The following is a 20,053-nucleotide window of genomic DNA, read 5'->3' as shown; positions in this document are numbered from 1 at the left end:
AAACTGTTGAAACGTACCGTGTTGAAGCAAAGTCACATTATCATTATATTTGTGGTATAAATTAATCGAAGTATACCCATGTTATAAGCTTATTATGTCAGGAGTGCTTTTTTGTATATAACATATAAATTTATATTCGTCATATATGCATGGCATAGTTTTGTAATATCTAACATACCTTTAGATGACCTGTCTCTACGGGCCATGTAAATTATACATCAACTTTTTTAGAATACATTTTTTTTTTTTTTTTGTATTATCTTTGAGAAACAATTTCGGAAGATAGAAATTTTTAGCTAAAAAATAGGAAATGAAAACTTGGGGTTGGGATTATTATCCAGGGAATGTTAATCAATAATGATTCTAGGATTTTGTAAATATTTCTTAAATATTGCCCAGTGTTTTTCGCCCAAGAAAATAGTGTCAACTCTCATCTTCTAGATAAGCACAAATTAAAAGGCAATTAGTTAGAACTAATTAACCTAATAAACTTTCACGATCAGTTGGAGTCCTGATAGGACTACAAGTCCTTTCTCCCTTTTAATCTCCCTCTGTATTGTATATATTGTTTACGTTAATTATGCAACAACTCGATAGTACTTTTACAAGCTATTATCATGGCAGACGAAGAGGTTGCACTTCAATGTTGTGTTTACCATCAAAATGACAATATTACTGACTGTGATTTTGCTCTTGCCTGCGTTGCAAGCTTTGTGTATGCAATCATAGGGTTGCTCTCGTTTGTATCGTTTATTCGTGGTCCAAGGGTTCCTCTTAAGGATGATGTCACTTTTATTCTAATTGTGTGTTCTTTATTTTCTGTCTTAATTATTTGGCTACCACTCATAATTGGTGAGCATGACTTCCCATGGTTATCTAGATTTATGAGACGTATTTTTCGGTGTGACGGACCATCGCAGATACATCCGGCAACAAATGTTCCCTAAGCTAGTGATTCCTCAGTTCTTTAATTGTACCCTTTTTTTTTTTTTGTTCTTTTTTGTCTAATCGTAATTTGGAGTTGGAGCAGTTTCATGTTTTCATTCGAGTCTATTCATCAATTAATGTCTACTATTCTTATTGCCAATATTAGGTGTCTTCCTTTTGTCCAGTGCTTACGCATGTAATTGATTAGTGCATCGTGAAATTAAAGAGAAGTCATGTTCGTGGGCTTTTTTCTTTATTGTTTAGATTATAAGAAATTTCGGCCTATGATTCCTTGCTCCGCGTTCAGCCCAAACATATAAGCCCATTTATATATCTTTGACCAATGCGAAATGAAAGAGAAGTCATGTTACTTGATGAATGGAGTAACATTTTTTGGTTCTAAATGCACCTTCTTGTGAGCCAACCAACTAAAATACGAATTAAGGGCATAATAACTTTTTTTCTCGTACAGAACATACTCACTATTGGATTTGAACTGATTAATACTGATGTTCAAATTGTAATCTGAGAAAATATATTATTTAACCCCTGAACTTGGCATGAAAACTCAGTTTGGAAACTAAACTTAACTTCTATTTATTTACCCCCCTTAACAACTTACATTTAATTATTTTCCCCCTCTAGTGGCCCAGATCAGCTGAGGGCTGGGTAGTGCTAGACACGCGTGAGCTAATTGGTCCACGTCATTATTTAATTCCCCAACTTATTTTTACCCGTCCCCACATAAAAAAACCCGACCCAGCCCCAATTAACCCGACCCATCCCAAACAAAAGACCCAACCACGGTTCCCAATCGACACTTTTTCCCCTTTCCACTACACAACCAAACCTCCACACTACACAAACCGATCATTGCAAAGTTAAAAACCCAAAATATACTTAAATCCTGTCATTTCTGAGTGATATTGAAGATTAGTTAGCCACAAAGGTACACGATTCTTGTTGTTCTCGTTAGGGTTTGTCTAGATTTCGATTTTGCTGTTTTTCAGTTGCAAAAAATTTATCTATAACTTCGTTTTTTTTTTTGGTGTAAATGGTAACTGAATCTTGTAATTTTCATTTGTTTTCAATTTTAGGTTTTGTGAAGAAAATAGACGATGTGTTTGTGACTTTGAGGTTTAATCACGGAGGTAATTTAGAAAAAACCCCTCGTATTAAGTATGTTGAAGGTAGAGTGACAGATTATTTTGATGTTGATCTTGATAAATTCTCTTATTTTGAGCTTGTTTACTATGTTAAAGAAATCGGTTACAATGTTTCATCTTGTTGTGTATATATTATACCACCCAAATGTCGATTTGTAGTAGAAGTTAAAAGTGATAGGGACATTATTGGTATTACACCTCAATTAAAAAACAGAGATATTGTTGGAATTTTTGTGACTCATCTTGTTGAGGAACCTATTGTGGTCCCCCCTCCTCTTCCACCTATTACCCCTGTGGGTGGGGAATCTTTTACTGTTTTTGATAACCCCACATGTGAAGATATAAATGAAAAGGTTGGGGCAAGTGAGGGTAGTCAAACATTTGGGGGTAGTGAAGGCTTAGGGTTTGAAGAGGTTGCTGGTCTTGATGAACCCTTGGGTGGGACTTCAGCTGCTACTGCAGCTAAGTAGCAGCTACTACTACTTCAGCAGCTGATGATGATGATGATTTTGACTTAGAAAGTGAGAGTGAATCTGAGGAGTCTGACAATATAGCGGTAGAGGAAGGCGAAGAAGAATAATTTGATAGTGATGTCCATGGGGAGGATAGGAATCTAAGGAAAGATAGGGTGGCTCTAAAATCAAAAAAGAAGAAAGAAAAGGCTAAGAGATCTGAATGGACAGATTTAGGGCCAAAGGGTGTAGATATGGGACATGATGAATATTTATCTAGGAGTAAGAGTACATTTGAAGGAAAATTGGGTAAGGATGAGCCATTTTATGACTCAGATGAACCTGTTAGCTTTGAAATAGAGACTGATGATGAAGGTGTGGTTGAAAAGCCTACCAAAAAGTCAAGGAGGCCAAAAAGAATTAGAAATAGGGTTATTTTTTATCCTAAGTGTAAAGAAATAGTTTCGGAGACTGGTCTTGCATTTGAAAGTGCTAAACAGTTTAGGAAGGCACTTACTAGGTATGTAGTTCAAGAACATGTAGAGTTAGATAAATATGTCAATGAACCAACTAGGGTGAGGGTAAAGTGTACTGCTGGTTGTCCATGGTTATTGCTTGTCAGTTACGATTGTTAGTTACGATTCTAGAACAAATGATTTTGTTGTGAACATTTATAATCCTGTTCACAAGTGCAATGGCACAACAAAGAACAAGTTGGTAAATTCTTTGTATATTTCAGAAAGGTACAAGGATAGAATTATTTCTGAACCTGGCATTAGAATTTTTGAGCTTCAAAATTTGGTAAGAAAGGAATTGGAGGTGTATATTGGTAAGACTGTGGCAAGGAAAGACAGAAGAATTGTTTTGCAACAAATCATGGGTGACAATATAGAGGAGTTCAAAAGAATTTTGGATTATAGGGATAAGCTTTTAAGGTAGCACATGTGTGGTTAGGCTGAGTGAAGAAAGTTTTGAAGGTGGAATCAAAAGGTTTCAGTCCTTTTATATATGTTTTGATGCCATGAAGAAGGCATTCAAGGCTGGTTGTAGGAGAGCAATTGGGTTGAATGGGTGTTTTTTGAAAGGTGTTAGTAAAGGGCAATTGCTTGTGGCTGTTTATAAGGATGGGAACAACCAGATGCTACCACTGGCTTGGGCAGTGGTTGAAGTTGAGAATACTTTTACTTGGAGATGATTTTTCAACATTCTAAGGCATGATCTTGAGCTTGGAGATGAGACTGGTTTGACAACTCTTTCAGATATGCAAAAGGTAATGTATTCTTGGTTATTGATTTTTTATTTTTTTTCATTCTCTTTAACTTATGCTGCTCTACTGTCACCTAATGTTTTTTTACATGTTATTGTAGGGTCTGGATATAGCCATTAAGGATCTGTTGCCAAATGCAGAACAAAGGATGTGTGCAAGACATGTGCTTGCCAATTTTTCCAAAAAATGGAAAGGCATAGAGATTAGAAACTGCCTCTGGAGATGTGCTAAGTCCACATATGAGCAGGAGTTGCAAAACAATTTGGATCATATGGAGAAGTTAGGCGATGGAATAAATGGAGATTTGTTGTATTACGACATAGATAGGTGGTCCAAGGTCTACTTTAAATACCTCAGTTGTTATGATAGTGCTGACAATAACATGGCCGAGAGTTTTAATTCCTGAATTTTGGGGCTAAGGCACAGGACCATTATCACAATGCTTGAGGAAATTAGAGTCAGAATGATGAGAAGGGTAGGACAACTAAGAGAGTTTTCTGAGACTTGGATAACAAACATCAGCCCAATGGCTTTGAAGGTATTGCAAGAGAACACATCAAAGTCAATGAAGTGTACTCTTGAATGGAATGGTGAATATGGATTTGAGGTCAAGGACAGCTGGGGTAATAAATTCATAGTAAATCTGAACAACAATACTTGCACTTGTAGATCTTGGATGCTGAAAGGTATTCCCTGCTGTCATGCCATAGTTGCACTTCATTTCAGAAAATTGGAACCTACTGACTATGTTGCACATTGGTACACTAAGGACACTTACCTCAAAACATACAACTCATTCATTCAACCTGTTACTAATATGGCAATGTGGCCAAAGTTAACCAATTCTCCTGTCCTCTCACCTGAGATTAAAAAGCTGCCAGGTAGGCCAAAGAAGTGTAGAAGAAAGGAGCAGACAGAAAACAAGACAGGAAAGCTGTCAAAAAGAGGTGTTGAGATGACCTGCAGCTTGTGCCATGCAAAGGGTCACAATAAGAAGGGTTGTTCTATGAATCCACAATCTGTGAGGCAGAGGAAGGGTAAGGGGGAGAGGGACAAGTACTAGTTCAACAAGGTCAAGTGTTGGTTCTTCTACAATACCAAGTAATTCCCAACCAAGTAGAGGAAGGGGAAGACCAAGAGGTTCTGCCAAACAGGTAAAAACTTTCCTTGTTATTTACTACTTGATTAAATATTACAGTCTTACATTGAGTCTAACTACTTAAATATGAATTAGGTCATGGCTGTTGCAGCATTTCAATCTAGAAGGGGTACAGGACATTCGTCTACATCACAAGTATTACTTAGCTTGTTAAATTACCACTTAATCAATTTTACAATTCTAAGTGTTTGACACTTTAAATGTGACTTAGGCTTTTGATGCAAGTGCATCAGTTACTGGAAGAGGGGCACCCTTTAAGAGGCCAAGAGTTGTGGGAATGGGAGTGCTTCAGACCCAAAGTGGTTTCGAAATTGTCAATGTAAGTTTGCAACCTCATTAACTATTTACTGCAAACAATCTAGCCTAATGGAGATCTATTTAGCCTAATGGAGATATATTTTGTTAATGCAACCTGGAATGGAAAATCAGGCTTCAACCATGCCTATGAATTCAGTAGTAGTCACTGGTAGTCTTGGACATCACAAACCAAGACCAGGAGGACTAAAATGGAAAAGTAGTCCAGCTATAACACAACAAGGTCTTCAACAAATGAGTGGACAAAAGAGAATTGTCACGACCCAAACCGATGAGCCGCGACAAGTACCCGACCATTGCTGGTCAAACACTCCTATGCCTGTATTTACCTCTCGCTGACTATCCTGGGCCCATACACAACCTGTAACTGAGCTGGACTGTTGTTATACCCCATTTTAACTGTGTTAAATTAGAGTACAACATTTTGGTGATTCCTATTTGTTTTATTTTAAGGAGTCGCCACCTAATTAGTTTAACGGTGAATTAGGACACCTAATTTATTAACTAAGGTAAAGCCTACCTAAACCTCTGTTACTGGTCTGCTCAATTAGCGTGATTCTAGGTCAGGGTTCTAGATTATCCTAAAGGGAAGGGGTTAGGCATCCTCTAGGATCCGTTAACTACGGTTATCCGACCAAACTTAGGTTAATTAATTAAGGTTAAATAAGGTGATTAAATTTTAAGAAAATGGCTTATAATATTACTAAGGTTTTAAAGGAAAATATAATAACGCTGTTTAAAATAAGATTTAAAATATGCTAAGGCTTTAAATAAAAATACTATTTAAACAAGACTTGTAGGATAATTTGCACAAAATGCTATTTAAAACAAGACTTCTATGAGTATAGTAGTGTAAAACAATCTAGACTTATTTTATAAATAGAATGCAAAAGGTGATGAGTTTTCTTTCTCTTTTTACTAACTTTATTTAACTATGCTCGGCTAAAAAATATGTATAATTGATTCAAACTTGAAGAGTTATTTATAAAATATACTTGAGTTTATATTTGCGTATTAGTGATGTTTTGAAATGTTTATGATAAAAATATGATTCCCTTTATTAAAATATATAGTCATGCCATTTTGCAAATCAATTAGTCCAAATAAAATAAATATTAGACGTTATAAATAGTTTTAACATGAAAAGAAGATAATAAAACTTATGGAATTAATTGTTAGTCTTTCTTAAACTAACTACCCATTACTAAAACTAAACCTACTAATTCATTAGGATTTATCTAAACTAAGAAAACAAAACAAACAAAGAGTTAGTTGCATAATACAAGTTAAATGCACAAAGAAATAGAGGAATAGATAATTTAAATGGGCTCAGCCCATTTTTAAAAAGAGCTGCTGCAATCGGGCATGGGCTCAGCCCATTTTAAAGCTGCTACGATCTGTTTGTTGCTATTAGGCCTCGGCCCAGCAGAGATTTTATACACTCTGCAGATGGACTGGACACGGAAAAGATTTCGTTGGGCTTTTAGCCCAACACCGAATGTGGAAGAAGAACGAGTCTCTCGGAATCGTATATGATGGTCATGCATAAAAATGAAAGGAAAAGGATTAGTATACTTCAAACCTATACTTCAAAATAAAAAAGAAAAGCAACATCCGAAACAAATTAAAAACATCACATAAATAATAAATAAAAGCAGGACCTTGACATGCCAAATTAATAGAGCAAACTCAACACACAAGTGATGTATATATACATTAAGTATACCTCGTGTACACATGCATATAATTCATAAAAAGTAGCAGTGGTACACACATATGCGTTATTGGGCCTTTGCAGCCCAGCAAGAGATAAAGTAAAGTAAACAACATTCAAGTTGGAAACTTTGCACTAGTGGAAGAAACAATTTGAACCCACTACTTTAGGGGAAGGGTTGAATTGGTATTTGATACTTAGTTTATACTTAAAGAATGCGATGTATCACATCTTATGTCTTAATATAAAGATATCATACAACCTCATCTAGTGAAAACTTTGACATGGTTCCAACAATGACGTAGTAAGTTTAAGGGATTTTTAAGAGAACCAAATCAAATATCAACTTGCTGTCATAACTGAAACAAACTGCTTAACTATACACTCAAGTTTACGAACAGATTCAAGTTGCTAGAAAAATGATCATAAGGAATGCAATTAGTACATTTATCATCCAAGCACATCTCACAACTTATTAGACTTAACAGGATGTGGATAAAACTTTCAGATATTAGGACTGGTTTTAAAATCCTTTTAAAACCTTCAAAGCATACTCTGATGGATTTTCGTCACTGAACTGGCAGCAGACAGATGGTACCAGTTTCGCACTTTAAGGGGGAAATATATGACACACAGAAGGGGAAACTGGCAGCAGACAGACACAAATACAACAACAGACAGATACAAATACAGCAGCAGCAGATGGTTTTCACATATTCTTAATCAATACCTTAAACAAATACAGCAGCAGATTATCTAATTCATATTTAATGCTACCAACAAAGTAAGAAAAAAACATTTTTCGTATGAGGGCTTAAGACCTCAAATCCCGTATGACTAGAAAGAAATAACTAGAGTCTGGAAATAAGGATATGATCAATCTTAATGGCACAGGCCATCATGCAGGAGACAGGTTTATTAGAACACTTAGCTTATTTTATCTGAACCACAATGTCACACTTACCAAACGATAGACTGCCAGTTTAACACATATTCTGCAGACACTCTTGCAACCAATCAACATCCAATATGCATTATAGAATGATCAACTTATTGTAACAGCCGAATCAATCAACATGGAATGCTTACTCAGCATGGCTACTGACCCGGATGACATTTTAAGGGAGCTAATCTAATATGCTGGACTAACAACCAATTTAAGTTTAACATAGCAAGCTGCAACAGGTAGGTAAGACATAGAGAAATAAATCAAGGCAGTCTATAGGGTTATTAGAACTAGGCCAAACCAATGTATATAGACAAATTTCTTTACCAAAGTAAAATCAAGACAGCAAAGAAGGGAAACTATTCATCTAATCTGTAACGGGCACATGAACAGACCCTTTCACACATTAGGCCAACACATGTAAGACCATTTGATTAACAGCTTGGACTAAGTCGGGAAAACATAACTCACACATTTGAATTAACTAAAGCCGAGCTATCACACCTAAATACGTAAACAGAGCCAAACTCGATAATTAAACCATCATACAAGACTGATTAGGTCTGAACTAATATCAACATACAAGTCGACTTATCCATTAAAACTAAGCTAATCTAACTAATCAGTATGTTTTAAACCTACATAACGATTAAGAAAACATAGATACGCAGAAAGTAAAAGGGAAAGGGGAAATTACCTTCTTCGGGTGCAGCGAAGTAGGGCTTCGAATCTCAATCTACTCTCGATTTCAAAATAACAACAGGATTGAAAGAGTAACCACTTAATACTTCAAAAATCTTCTGAGATATAGTGATAAAGAAAATGTATATATTTCAAAAGGGGTTTTTGCGGCTCAAAAAGAACTCCAAATGGGTCACGAAATGAGTATTTATAGTAGAAATCCCTAGGGTTTCGTTCGAATTTCAAATTCTTGGCTCCAAACAGAAGTTCATCGAGCAGTTTGAATTCAAAAAAATTCGAATCTCCAAAGCTGATTTGTTTTCAGAAAATTCAGAAAGTACCCTTAGTCATTTGTGTTGACTATAGTCGAAGTCTGCACGGAAATGGAATGGCAAAGATCTGCCATGGTGATAAAGATTTGGACCACTCCTTGAAATGGAAAGAGGAAGAAGAAGACGACAGAGAGAGGGCAGAAGGGCGTTTGAGATTATTCAAAAAAATGGAACAACAAAAGCTTCATTTTCGGCTCAAGTTTTGGATGGGTTCTGAAAAGGGAAATGGGGAAGGGAGAGAGATGAAGAAGAGAGAGGAAAGGGATGAAGAGCGGCGTATGTTTGTTTCTCTAGGTTTAGAAAAATGACCGGGTATTTGTTTCATTGGGCCGGGTCGGGTAAATGGTGGGTGTGGGCTGGTTCGGGTAGGAGGGGAAATAATTGGGCTGGACCGGGTGAAAGGGAAAATGGGATTTTCTAAATTTGAATAAAAGACCTTCAATTAGTAATGTGTGCTAAAATATTACCTAACATAAAAATATGTAACTATTGGCGCTCGGATAAAAAGGATGTCGTAACAGCCGTGCAATAATGTTTGAAATTCAATAGTAAATAAGCGCTATTATTTGATTGCGCGAAAATAAATGCAATGCGTGTGAATAGGATGGTAAAAATGCTGAAATGCGAATTATAGTAATACTGGTAATAATAACAAAATAATAATAATAATAATAGTAATAATAATGGTAATAACGGCGATAATAAAAAAATAATAATAGCTAGTGACTACAATAGAATAATGAAATGCCGGTATTAATAAAAGCTAATAATTATAGTAAAAATATAAATAATTATTTCTTAAGTTGCTAAAAATATTAGAAGCGTAAATAGATATTTTGAAGGGAGGCGGGACAAAATTGGGTGTCAACAACTGTCTCCGGAACAATCAACGTAAGAGACACCATATCGGGAATCCACGGCCAACACATACATATAAACACAAATGCTCAGAGTAACAGCGCAAGCCGGTTGGTCACTTCATATATACTGTATAATAAAATAAGTGCTGACGAGGCTGCATAACAACACGACTACATATCTCTGTCTACAGACCTCTATAGAATACAAACTGTAGAAATGACAGGACAAGGCCCTGCCGTACCCATATATGTACGCAACGGAGTAGCATACCAAAAGGGGTGTAGCTCCGGATCAATGGAGCATACTGACTACTGCTGAGGGGAGATCCTACTGATGTGGATCGCCTGGCTGGCTACCAGATCCTGCGGGCATGAACGCAGCGTCCACAAGAAGGGACGTCAGTACGAGTAATGTACCGAGTATGTAAGGCATGAATAGTAACATAGTAAGGGATGTAAAATATGAATAATAACAGAATGGAAATATAGAGCATATTATAAGATAAGAGAGTAACCTATACATATGAGTGCCTCTTAGGGCAGGTGCCATGCATGCTAGCTTTCTTTTGAAAAACATTTCTTTTTCATGTATATATAGAAAATAGAACATATCATATTGCCGAGCAACGTCGGCTCCGATTCATGTAACCCCATATGTCCCGCGTCCGGGATGATATCATGTTATATTATACCAACTGATCAGGTGGTTACGTGTATATAACGCTCTTCCATTTTTCCCATATTCCCCATTCATAAGCAGCATGCAGGAGAGCCCAAAGAAAGTTATGTCTCTATCGGAGTGACGTAAGGTCGGTAACCTCCGATTATATTATGGAATAATCATCATCGTTTTGTCTCACCTTGAAGGAACAATTATTATAAGGTGAGACTATCAATGAAGAATAGCATCAAGAGAAAACATAGAATAAGATCGTAAATCTCATAAGGCATCAATTCATATACTTTGGAATTTTTAAAACTAGTTATCATTCATGAATAAAATTGAGAAATCAAGGAATACCTCAACGTTCTTATATCGTCATTGAAATCATAACTTGGAAACTTTAAACATGAAATCGTTCTCATAATAATTATCATAGAAAAATATTCTCATCTTTGGCATCATTGCCATCATGATAAAAACATGTCCATCCTTGTTGCATAAGAGCTTACAAGATCATAAACCTCTGTTTTGGAAGAATACAGACATTTTGAAAAAACATTTACGAGTTATCGGTAAAGGAGTCATGCCTTGGAATCATATGCTTTTAACTTTTGATAACAAGGGAGATATGGAAACATTTATAAAATCATAACGTAGGAATCATGCCTTTGAAAGAAAGAGACGAGCCTTAACATACCTGTTCGACCTCCTATTAGCTACGCTTATTCGTCCGAGCTCGCAAGTCTACATTTAAGAGGAGTTATACTGACGTTAGACTCTTTATTGTACACTTGTTCCAGGTTTCAAATCAAACTACTCTATATTCTGTCGAAAATCGGGCAACATCTCCCCTGTTTATATGCCTAGCCCAAAAATACAATTCAACAACCAATCAACAACAACAACAATACCAACATCAACAACACTATTATCTATACCAATATATTCCATAAACATCCCACACGATGTTTTTCAACATACAACAACAATATACACCTCCTTTCATCCCAATCAAGAAGTATGATCTCATCAACACACTAACAACATTAGGTACCATCTATATACATATAAATCAGCCTAGCCACATGGTCACAATATGTTCAAAACAACCCATGAACACAACAACTACAACACAACACTTTATGACCTTTCCTCCATAACTATTTTTTCACTTTCTAGGCTTGCTAAACCTTCAAATAAACTCAACATAAGAGATAGGATGAAGAGCATACCTTATACTTGAAGAAACTCAGCCACAACAACTTTCTCCAACACCAAACTTAAGTAGAAGTAAGAACAATCACCTTTCGTGGACTAATTTAGCGTAATCTTGTTAAATTCTTGATTTATTGGACTATAATATTTTGGGGAGGTTTGGAGAAATTTCTAGGACTCTTTAGAATGTTATTTTTCTGAAAAAACGGAGTTGATGGGGGTATTTATACCCCTCCTAGGTCGGTTTCACCGACTTCCTCAGGTGGGGCCCGCGGAGCCTTTTGGCAGCTTAGAGTCCTGATCTTAAAATGACCATAACTTTTGATCCCGCTGTTGTGTGAGGGCCAACAACCTACGGTTGGAACGCTCTTTCAATTATCTACAACTTTCATTCTTGGTGTTTTTCCAAATTCCAAACTTATAATAGCGTTTTGGCCCCTCCAAGTCAGGTCATCCGAAACGTATCTTTAAATCATCCTTTTGGAGGGCTTATGCCCATATTTAGCTTAAGGGTCCTTCTTAAGATTTTCTCAAATTTCCATGTACTACTCATATCACTTTTCATATGTCCTTTACAAAATCCCGACATGTGGTCCCCACCTTAACTTATGGTTACGAGGGCTATCACCAAGTAACGTGTTAACTGATTTACTCCATACAATCTCCAAATGTCATATATATATTCTTGTACTCAGATAATATAATTTTCATCCCTAATCCTTGTATAACTCTGCTCTCCCTTGAGCTCATACTAAGCCGTCCACAGGCTTGATGCGCGAAATTTTCCAGGGTGTAACAAGAATGAGAACAAGGGCCAATGCTGCTGAGTTGAACTCTTTAAGTCAAACAAGTTCATCAGCTGCCCAGAAATGAAATGAAAAAATGAAGTTGAATTAGTTTAGTCCTGTATGTGTATGTCTTTGGTACTGACTGTTATGTAGTAGTGACTGTAGATTTTAATGTTGTTTTTGTGAAATAATTATGGTAGATGATGTACATTTGTCAAACAAATATGCACTTAGTCTTTATCAATTCTGAAGCTGTGACTACAATTTTGCCCTGTAGTGACATTCTATTCTTGCAATATTAAGCAGTTGTGACTTCAATTTTGCTGTATATTTCCTGGTTTTGTAACAGTTCAGTTTTGCAATGTTGTGTATGACATTAAATGCATAGAGAAGCTACCCAGTTGTGACTGCAATGTTATGTATAACACTAAATGCAGTAAACAGCTTTGAGCAGTGTTTACACATTTGAGCAGTGCACATATTTGAGCAGTCAAACACATTGAATGGATGCAAGTAAATGCATTGTACAGATTTGAGCAGTCAAACACATTGAATCCGAGTTAGTAAATGATGGTAGTTGGTACTTGGGAGTGATGGTCAAAACCAATGAATCCGAGACATCATTAACTACTTGATCACACTAACACTATAACTCAACTCAACTATAAATAAGCCTTCTTTCCATCTCACTTTCACTCAACTCAAATAACTCTTAACACGTATAGTGATATTAAAGAGGCAGCCTTCACCTAAGATGGATGACATGGAAATGGCCGCATGTTTTGACAAAGAATTGATGAAATCGTACGTCGAAAAAGATGATTTCGTAAGTTTTGTCGTATTATGTATTTTCAATTGTTCTTTTATCTCTTTTGGTAATAACATGTTTTTTTTGCAGATCCTTCCAACTGACATACTGGAATTTCTTCCAAACACCAACAAGGACGCTGTTGTTCATTACGACGATCATGAGTATAACATGAAATACAAGGTTGGCGTATACACGCGCCTCGCTCAAGGCTGGAAAGCCTTCATTGATGCTGCCGGATTAGGGATAAGAGATGTGTTGTGTTTTAAGGCATGTTTAGATGAGAACCACATAGTGTTTTTTGTTCATGTAAAGGACGATCCGGAGATCGTAATGATAGATTAGGTCTCCGGAGATCGTAATGATAGACTAGGGGTATTTTCAGCTTTTGGAGAGGCTTATTTAGGCACAGTGACTTATTTACCCAAAGAAAGTCTAAGATCATTTCACAACCAAACTAACTTTCGTATTTCAAACAAGACCAACCGGGCAAGTTCTAGCTTATACATGCATAAACAGAATCAAACTAACACTTCACACACACATCAGCATAAGGACAATAATTTTTTACACTTGTGACCTCCTAAGTAGTAATTCATCACACACAACACCCCAATAATCACAATGTCATATAAAGAATCAATCATGTCAGACAATAACTGTTCTAAGTATGCATTTTTCAATTTTTCGAGGGGTCCAAAAATTTCAACAAACACAATACATGCCATTAGTTATCAAGTAGTACCAAATAAAACAAAATTATTCTATTCAACCTAAGAAACATCCTAAACATGCCAGTTTCAACAAAATAAACCTCCCCTCAGGAAAAGAACTCTGGCAAAGAAAAACCGAGGAGGTTCCTACCCCTAACCAAAAAACTGGCAGTGTCCTCACTGCAGTACATCAACACAGAAAAAACTTTTTTTTTTTCATACCTCCTAGCACTGCGTGCTATGGTCATCTCTGCTCACTCTCTGAACTGGAGCTGCTGGGCTTTGGCAGGACAAAATCGTCCTCATTTTCCTCCTCGTCGTGCTGTGCTCCGCATACACTCCTCAGAATGCTCATCATTTTGTTCAGGAATTTGCTTTGCTTCTTGGCATGCTCCCTTGCCTTTTCCTGTCTCCTCTCTATTTTTCCTTGCTTTTCTTTGATATGCTTCATGTCCTCCACCACACCTGCTAATGTCGGACCAATAGGAACAGAAGGAGCTATAGATGTGCCTTCGCCATGTGGGCCCGCAGGGAGACTAGCTACTAGCTGCTGGATCCGATTGTCCACCCCATTGACCTGGGTGGAGATATATTGGAAAGGCCTGGCGGCTTCTTGCAGTGGTGGCAAGATTGGTATAGCCATGGGAGGGGCTGATGCCCCACCAATAGAATCTGATGCAGTAGATGTGAACTGCTCAAATGATGATGTTGCTATATCAATCTTCCTCTTCTTCTGTACATTACCAGGCCCTCTCTTTTTCAACGGATAAATCGGTCCAGCAGGCCCTTTTTCTCTGTCGCCTGGTCTCGTGGGCACTCCATCAGTGGAGCACAAGTAAGTGATCAATGATGGGAAGAATAAGCTCTTGGTCCGTTCAAGCACCACCTCCCGGATTTCCTGCATAATGAGTCTCCCCACATCAACAGGCAATCCTTCCATCACAGCACAAATTACTTTAGCCCTCTCAAGCGGCACCTCTGAATCATGTTTTGAAGGCAGCACCCTGGATGTGACAATATCAAGCTAAGTTTTGGCTTCAGCGGTGAACTCTGCAGAGTCAATCCTTTTCTGCATTGTGTTTAGCCACTTTGGTTGTTCCCCACCGTGAAGGTGGGTCACAAACCATTGTTGCCGCAGGTTTTCGTACATCTGTGCCATCTCGCTGTTGTCACCATCCTGCAGATTATAATAGGCATTGATTCTTGAGGCATTGCACAGGACATCCACACCTCTGACTTTGACAATTGCCCTATGTGTAATGTCTGCCTCTGCAGCATTTGCGTAGAATTCCCGCACCAGGGTATGATTTGCCCTGATTGGTTCATCTGCAAAGCGTATCCAGCCGCTTGTCACCAACCTTCCATAGAACTCGGGCATCTTTTCTTCCAAACTTTCTGTTACAAAGCCCCTCTCTTCAATGAAGCTCTTTCCCAGCAGTCTATCATATAGCTTTGAACATTTTGCTGACTGGAAGGTGGTGGTGTCATAATATTCAATCAATGGTACTTGGGCAGCACTGGATGATGAAAGCCATTTTTGGAGTTTAAGTACCTACAAAGAAAACACAATGCATATGAACACCTATAATGATGTATAATGAGGAGTTGGGTTAAAGACATTTGGGCACCCAAGTTTGGAACAGCTCTGTGCGAGCATTCTGTCTGTGAACTGGGACTTTTCCTTCAACGCGATCGCGTGACAAGGCAGCGCGATCGCGGCATTTTGCTGTTTTCCTCTAGCGCGATCGCGGTTCAACATTACGCGTTCGCGTCAGTTTTGGTCATTTACTCAGCGCGATCGCGCCAGTACAGGCCGCGATCGCGCTGAATCGTTTCAGATGCAGCGAAACATTTTCACAAACAGGTTATGGGCATCAATTTTGTGCCTTCAATTCAACGATTTTAAGCTTGTTTTTTGCCCAATTTTTTTCTTATATCAGCAACCAACACTCAACTCACATCACTCAACAACAAACAACAATTTATATAACAAGAATTTCAACAATTTCTTCACATTTTCATGCTTAAACAATTTCTAACATGGAAAGATGATAAAAACAACCCTAGGGACAAGATAATGGAGGAATCACATACCTTGTGGTTGCAAGTTGAAGAAATTTTCCGAATTTTTGAAGTTGAATTTGAGAGAAAAATGAGATTTTTTTAGGAAAAGTGAAGAAAATGATGTTTTAAGCCGTTATGCCCTTTTTGATCTGTTTTGATACCTGGAAACGCGCCTCAGCGCGTTCGCGTGACCTTCGGTCGCGATCGCGCTGAGTTAATTTTTTTTTTTTTTTTAAACCGCGATCGCATGAGGTTGTTGCGCGATCGCGTAGAGTAAATTTCGGCAAAAACCAGCAGTTCAGAAAATAAGCAGAAACCAGCAGCTACTGATTTGTGGCTGTTCTGAAAACTCCACCTATTCAAAACAACTCCAAAAATTGTGAAATTTTGCAGATTAGTCACAAATCATAAACTAAACAATTCTAAAAAAAATCAAATTTCAAAAATGATAAAAAAAAAAAAAAATTTAAAAACGATGGGTGGCCTCCCACCAAGCGCTTAAGTTAACGTCGCGGCACGACGGATACCAACTTTACTGCTTTTCTCGCCATTTGGAGCTTTTGAATTGGGCACCTAACTTGGAATCAAGTTTGTGACCACGAGCAGTGGGGGGTGGTAAATATCTGATCACGCCAAGTAAAATATTGTTCATTCTACACTTCTTGGCTTTCAAGTGAGGAATGTCATTTTGCCTTGTTGAATTTTCAAATTGCAGAATATAAGGCTCTTGAACTTTTTGAACTATAACATCCTCTTTTTCCCCCGGATTGGGGTCAACACCAACCATATTGTACAGAACAATGGTTGACTCCCGTTCATTTTTTTCTTTGGCATTCCCAATAAACTCATCTTCATGATTTACCCTTTTATCTTGAGCATTGGGTAGTTCATAATGATTTGCCCGTGGAGGATTTTCTTCTTCTTTCATCAAACCAAGTTGGAGACTAGTTTCCAAGTACTCTTCAAAAGCTTTTTGGTTTTCATTACCCTCACCTAGTAGACACTCCATCATGAATTTGAACTCACCAATTTGGCCATGCTCACAATAAAAGTCATTACTAAACAAGTTTTCATGGAAAGATGCCATTTTTTTTTTTTATATATAAAATAAAACACAGAAAATAACTACACAAATATTTACGGGTTCGGATCAAAGCAAGTTAGCTTATTTCCTAGATTAGCCAAAATACACCAATTGTTCCCCGGCAACGGCGCCATTTTTGATAACGTCCAAATCCACCCTATTAATTAGAATGGGCACGGTCGTATGCAAATATAATTTACCCAACTATGAGTCGGGGTCGAATCCCACAGAGAACAATATGTAGGTGATTTAAGCAGATTAGGAATTATCACTAACAATAGCTATGCCCGAACGCATCAATGGTTGTTTTTGATAAGGTTTTTATAAAATATGGAAATATAAATTCTAATCTACAAAGCAAGTAAATTGATCAATGGCAACAAGAATGGAAGAAGGGAAACTACTTCTCAAGTAACGATCCAATCTATTTCACGAATTGTAAATAATAGCAAGTTTATGTTATTTAGCCTCGGATAATGACTCTAAATTAACTTCTTCCGAAGATTAACTAGACTACCCAATTGAAGATCCCTCAAGCAATTAGGAGCATTAAGAACACCCGAATATGGCTACAAGTGGTATTGCCTATTCCTAGGTCAACTTCCATTAGATGAGGGTTAACGCCCCAAATTAATGTTAATTATTCTATCCCAACTCCGTTCTTCCTCTTCCGAGTTTCAAACAAAGTAAATGGGCGAGTTCAAAGGTTAGCTAATCCAATGAAAACATTCAAGAACAAGAATAATTAAAATAGCAAAAACTTACTTGATTAAGAACAATGCAAATGAATAAATAAGCACAACAAGAGTATCAATCTTAATTGTCACCAAGAGATTTCCATCAACAAGGATTAAAAAGAAGAGAGAACATTTTTGTAGGAACCCTAGCCTCCAACTTGTGGGAGCTGCCAAAGATCATCTGATATTTTGCCCTAGTTTTCTATTTATATGAACTGGATGGAAGGCTTCGTCAAAATCCGAGTTCTGGTCGAAAACGCTGAAAAATCCTTCAATGCGATCGCGCCACGTCACTGCGCGATCGCGTGTAATTGCTTCGTTTACGAATCGCGAACGCGTGAAGAGGAACCGCGATCGCGCAGGGTCACGGACGCGCGTGACCGCGACCGCGTGAACTAACTGCGCGTTCGCGCAGTGTCACGGACGCGCGTCACCGCGAGCGCGTGATCTTGCCGCGCGATCGCGAAGAGCAATATTTCGCGAAAATTTCCAGAACTTCCAGTTATCCCCAGTTTTGCAACTTTTTTGCTTGTTTTCCACACTTAGGCTCTAGGGACCTCGTATAACCTGAAACATGACAAAAACCACGTAAAATAATACAGACTTGCTTAAAAACAAGTAAAACTTATAGTTAAAAAGCATCGATTATGGTGTAAATTCACGCCACATCAGTAACGCATGGTTGTGATTCTAGTATTGTTTTGCGGTAGATTTTAGCGTGGATATTAAGGATATTGCTGTCTTAAAAAGAAAAAAAGGTATGAATGTTTCTCTTTTGGTATTATTTAAGGCTTATTTACGGAGATAAAGTCGTTAAATAATTGTGTAGTAAGTTGGTTAGTTATAAAATTTGGAAAATAGCGCGTGGACTGTTTTATGGCATATGTTGGTGTTAAAAGTGATATTGTTAATGTTGGTATTGATGTAGTTGTTGGTTGCTGAATTGGGGTTTAGGGCTAGACATATACACAGGGGAGATGCTTCCGATTTTTAGCAAAGTATAGAGTAGTTTGACTTGAAAGTTTAGTATAAGTATACTATGATGAGTCTAATGATAATGTGAATCCTCTTAAATATAGACTCCCGAATTCGGATGAATAAGTGTGGATAACTGTAGGTTGAACAGGTATGTTAAGGCTAGTCCCTTTCTTCTAAAGGCATGATTCCTTTCTTATGAATCCAATAGGTGTTTTTCAAATGTCCCATGATCCCTTTCTGTGAATCCATAAATGTTTTCCAAGAATATTCTTATTCTCAAAATCTAGAGATTCATGATTCATAGAGTTCTTATGATGCTAAAGATAAACATGTTTTATGATGGCGATGATCCTATTTCCAGAAACTCCTATGTTATAATTCCTTACATATGTTTCATAACCTCCTTACTTCCAAAAGTTAGAGTTCATGATTCAAAGGCATGACTTCTTTCTTGATAATCCATAAATGTTTTCCAAAATGTCTCTATTTTTCGAATCAAAAAGTTATGATCCTATAAGCTTTTATGACAACAACAACGGACATGTTTTTATAATGTTAATGACGATGCTAAAGATTAGAATGTTTCTATGATGATTACGACGATGATGATGATTTCATGTTTAAAAGTCCCAAGCTTATGATTTCAATGTGAATATGAGAATGTTGAGTTTTTTTCGTGATTTTCTTGATTTTTATTCATTGTTGTTGATCTCGCCTTATAATAATTGTTCCTTCAAGGTGAGATAGAGCGATGATTATTATTCCATAATATAATCGGAGGTTCCCGACCTTACACCACTCCGATATAGTTGTGGCTTTTGATTGGGCTCTCATGCATGCTTTATATATATGTATGTATTTTCTGACACCGCACCGTGCTAGAGTCGGTCGGGCATGACACGTAGATGTGCACACCACTGCAATGGGCATGTTATGATATCGCCCCGGACGCGGGCTAATGATGATAACACCGTGCCTCAATGGCCGGGCATGATACTATATATATATGACACCGAGCCTTAATGGCCGGGCATGATACTATATATATGACACCGAGCCTTAATGGCCGAGCATGGTATTGTGTATATGTATAAATTTTTTTTTAAGGCTAAGCATGCATGGCATTCTCCTTATGAGGCATCCAGATGTACAAGTTATCTCTCATATTCCATGTTACCTTTTA

At 37.4% G+C, this 20,053-nt stretch overlaps 1 protein-coding gene across 1 annotated transcript; it reads left to right on the top strand.

Moving 5' to 3' along the window:
* Positions 1-4,251: 4,251 nt before the first annotated feature.
* On the top strand, positions 4,252-4,875 carry LOC132629151 (uncharacterized). The gene has a single exon (XM_060344882.1). It carries the CDS (start codon positions 4,252-4,254, stop codon positions 4,873-4,875), a length of 624 nt encoding a protein of 207 aa, XP_060200865.1.
* The last annotated feature ends 15,178 nt before the right edge of the window (positions 4,876-20,053 follow it).

The sequence above is a fragment of the Lycium barbarum genome, chromosome 2 (genome assembly GCF_019175385.1).
Source record: "Lycium barbarum isolate Lr01 chromosome 2, ASM1917538v2, whole genome shotgun sequence".
Classification (NCBI taxonomy): domain Eukaryota; kingdom Viridiplantae; phylum Streptophyta; class Magnoliopsida; order Solanales; family Solanaceae; genus Lycium; species Lycium barbarum.
This window is presented reverse-complemented; position numbering and strand designations above follow the sequence as displayed.

What these genes read in the sequence shown, in the direction of transcription:
- LOC132629151 (XM_060344882.1), top strand. Translation starts at nt 4,252, where the DNA reads ATGCTTGAGGAAATTAGAGTCAGAATGATGAGAAGGGTAGGACAACTA.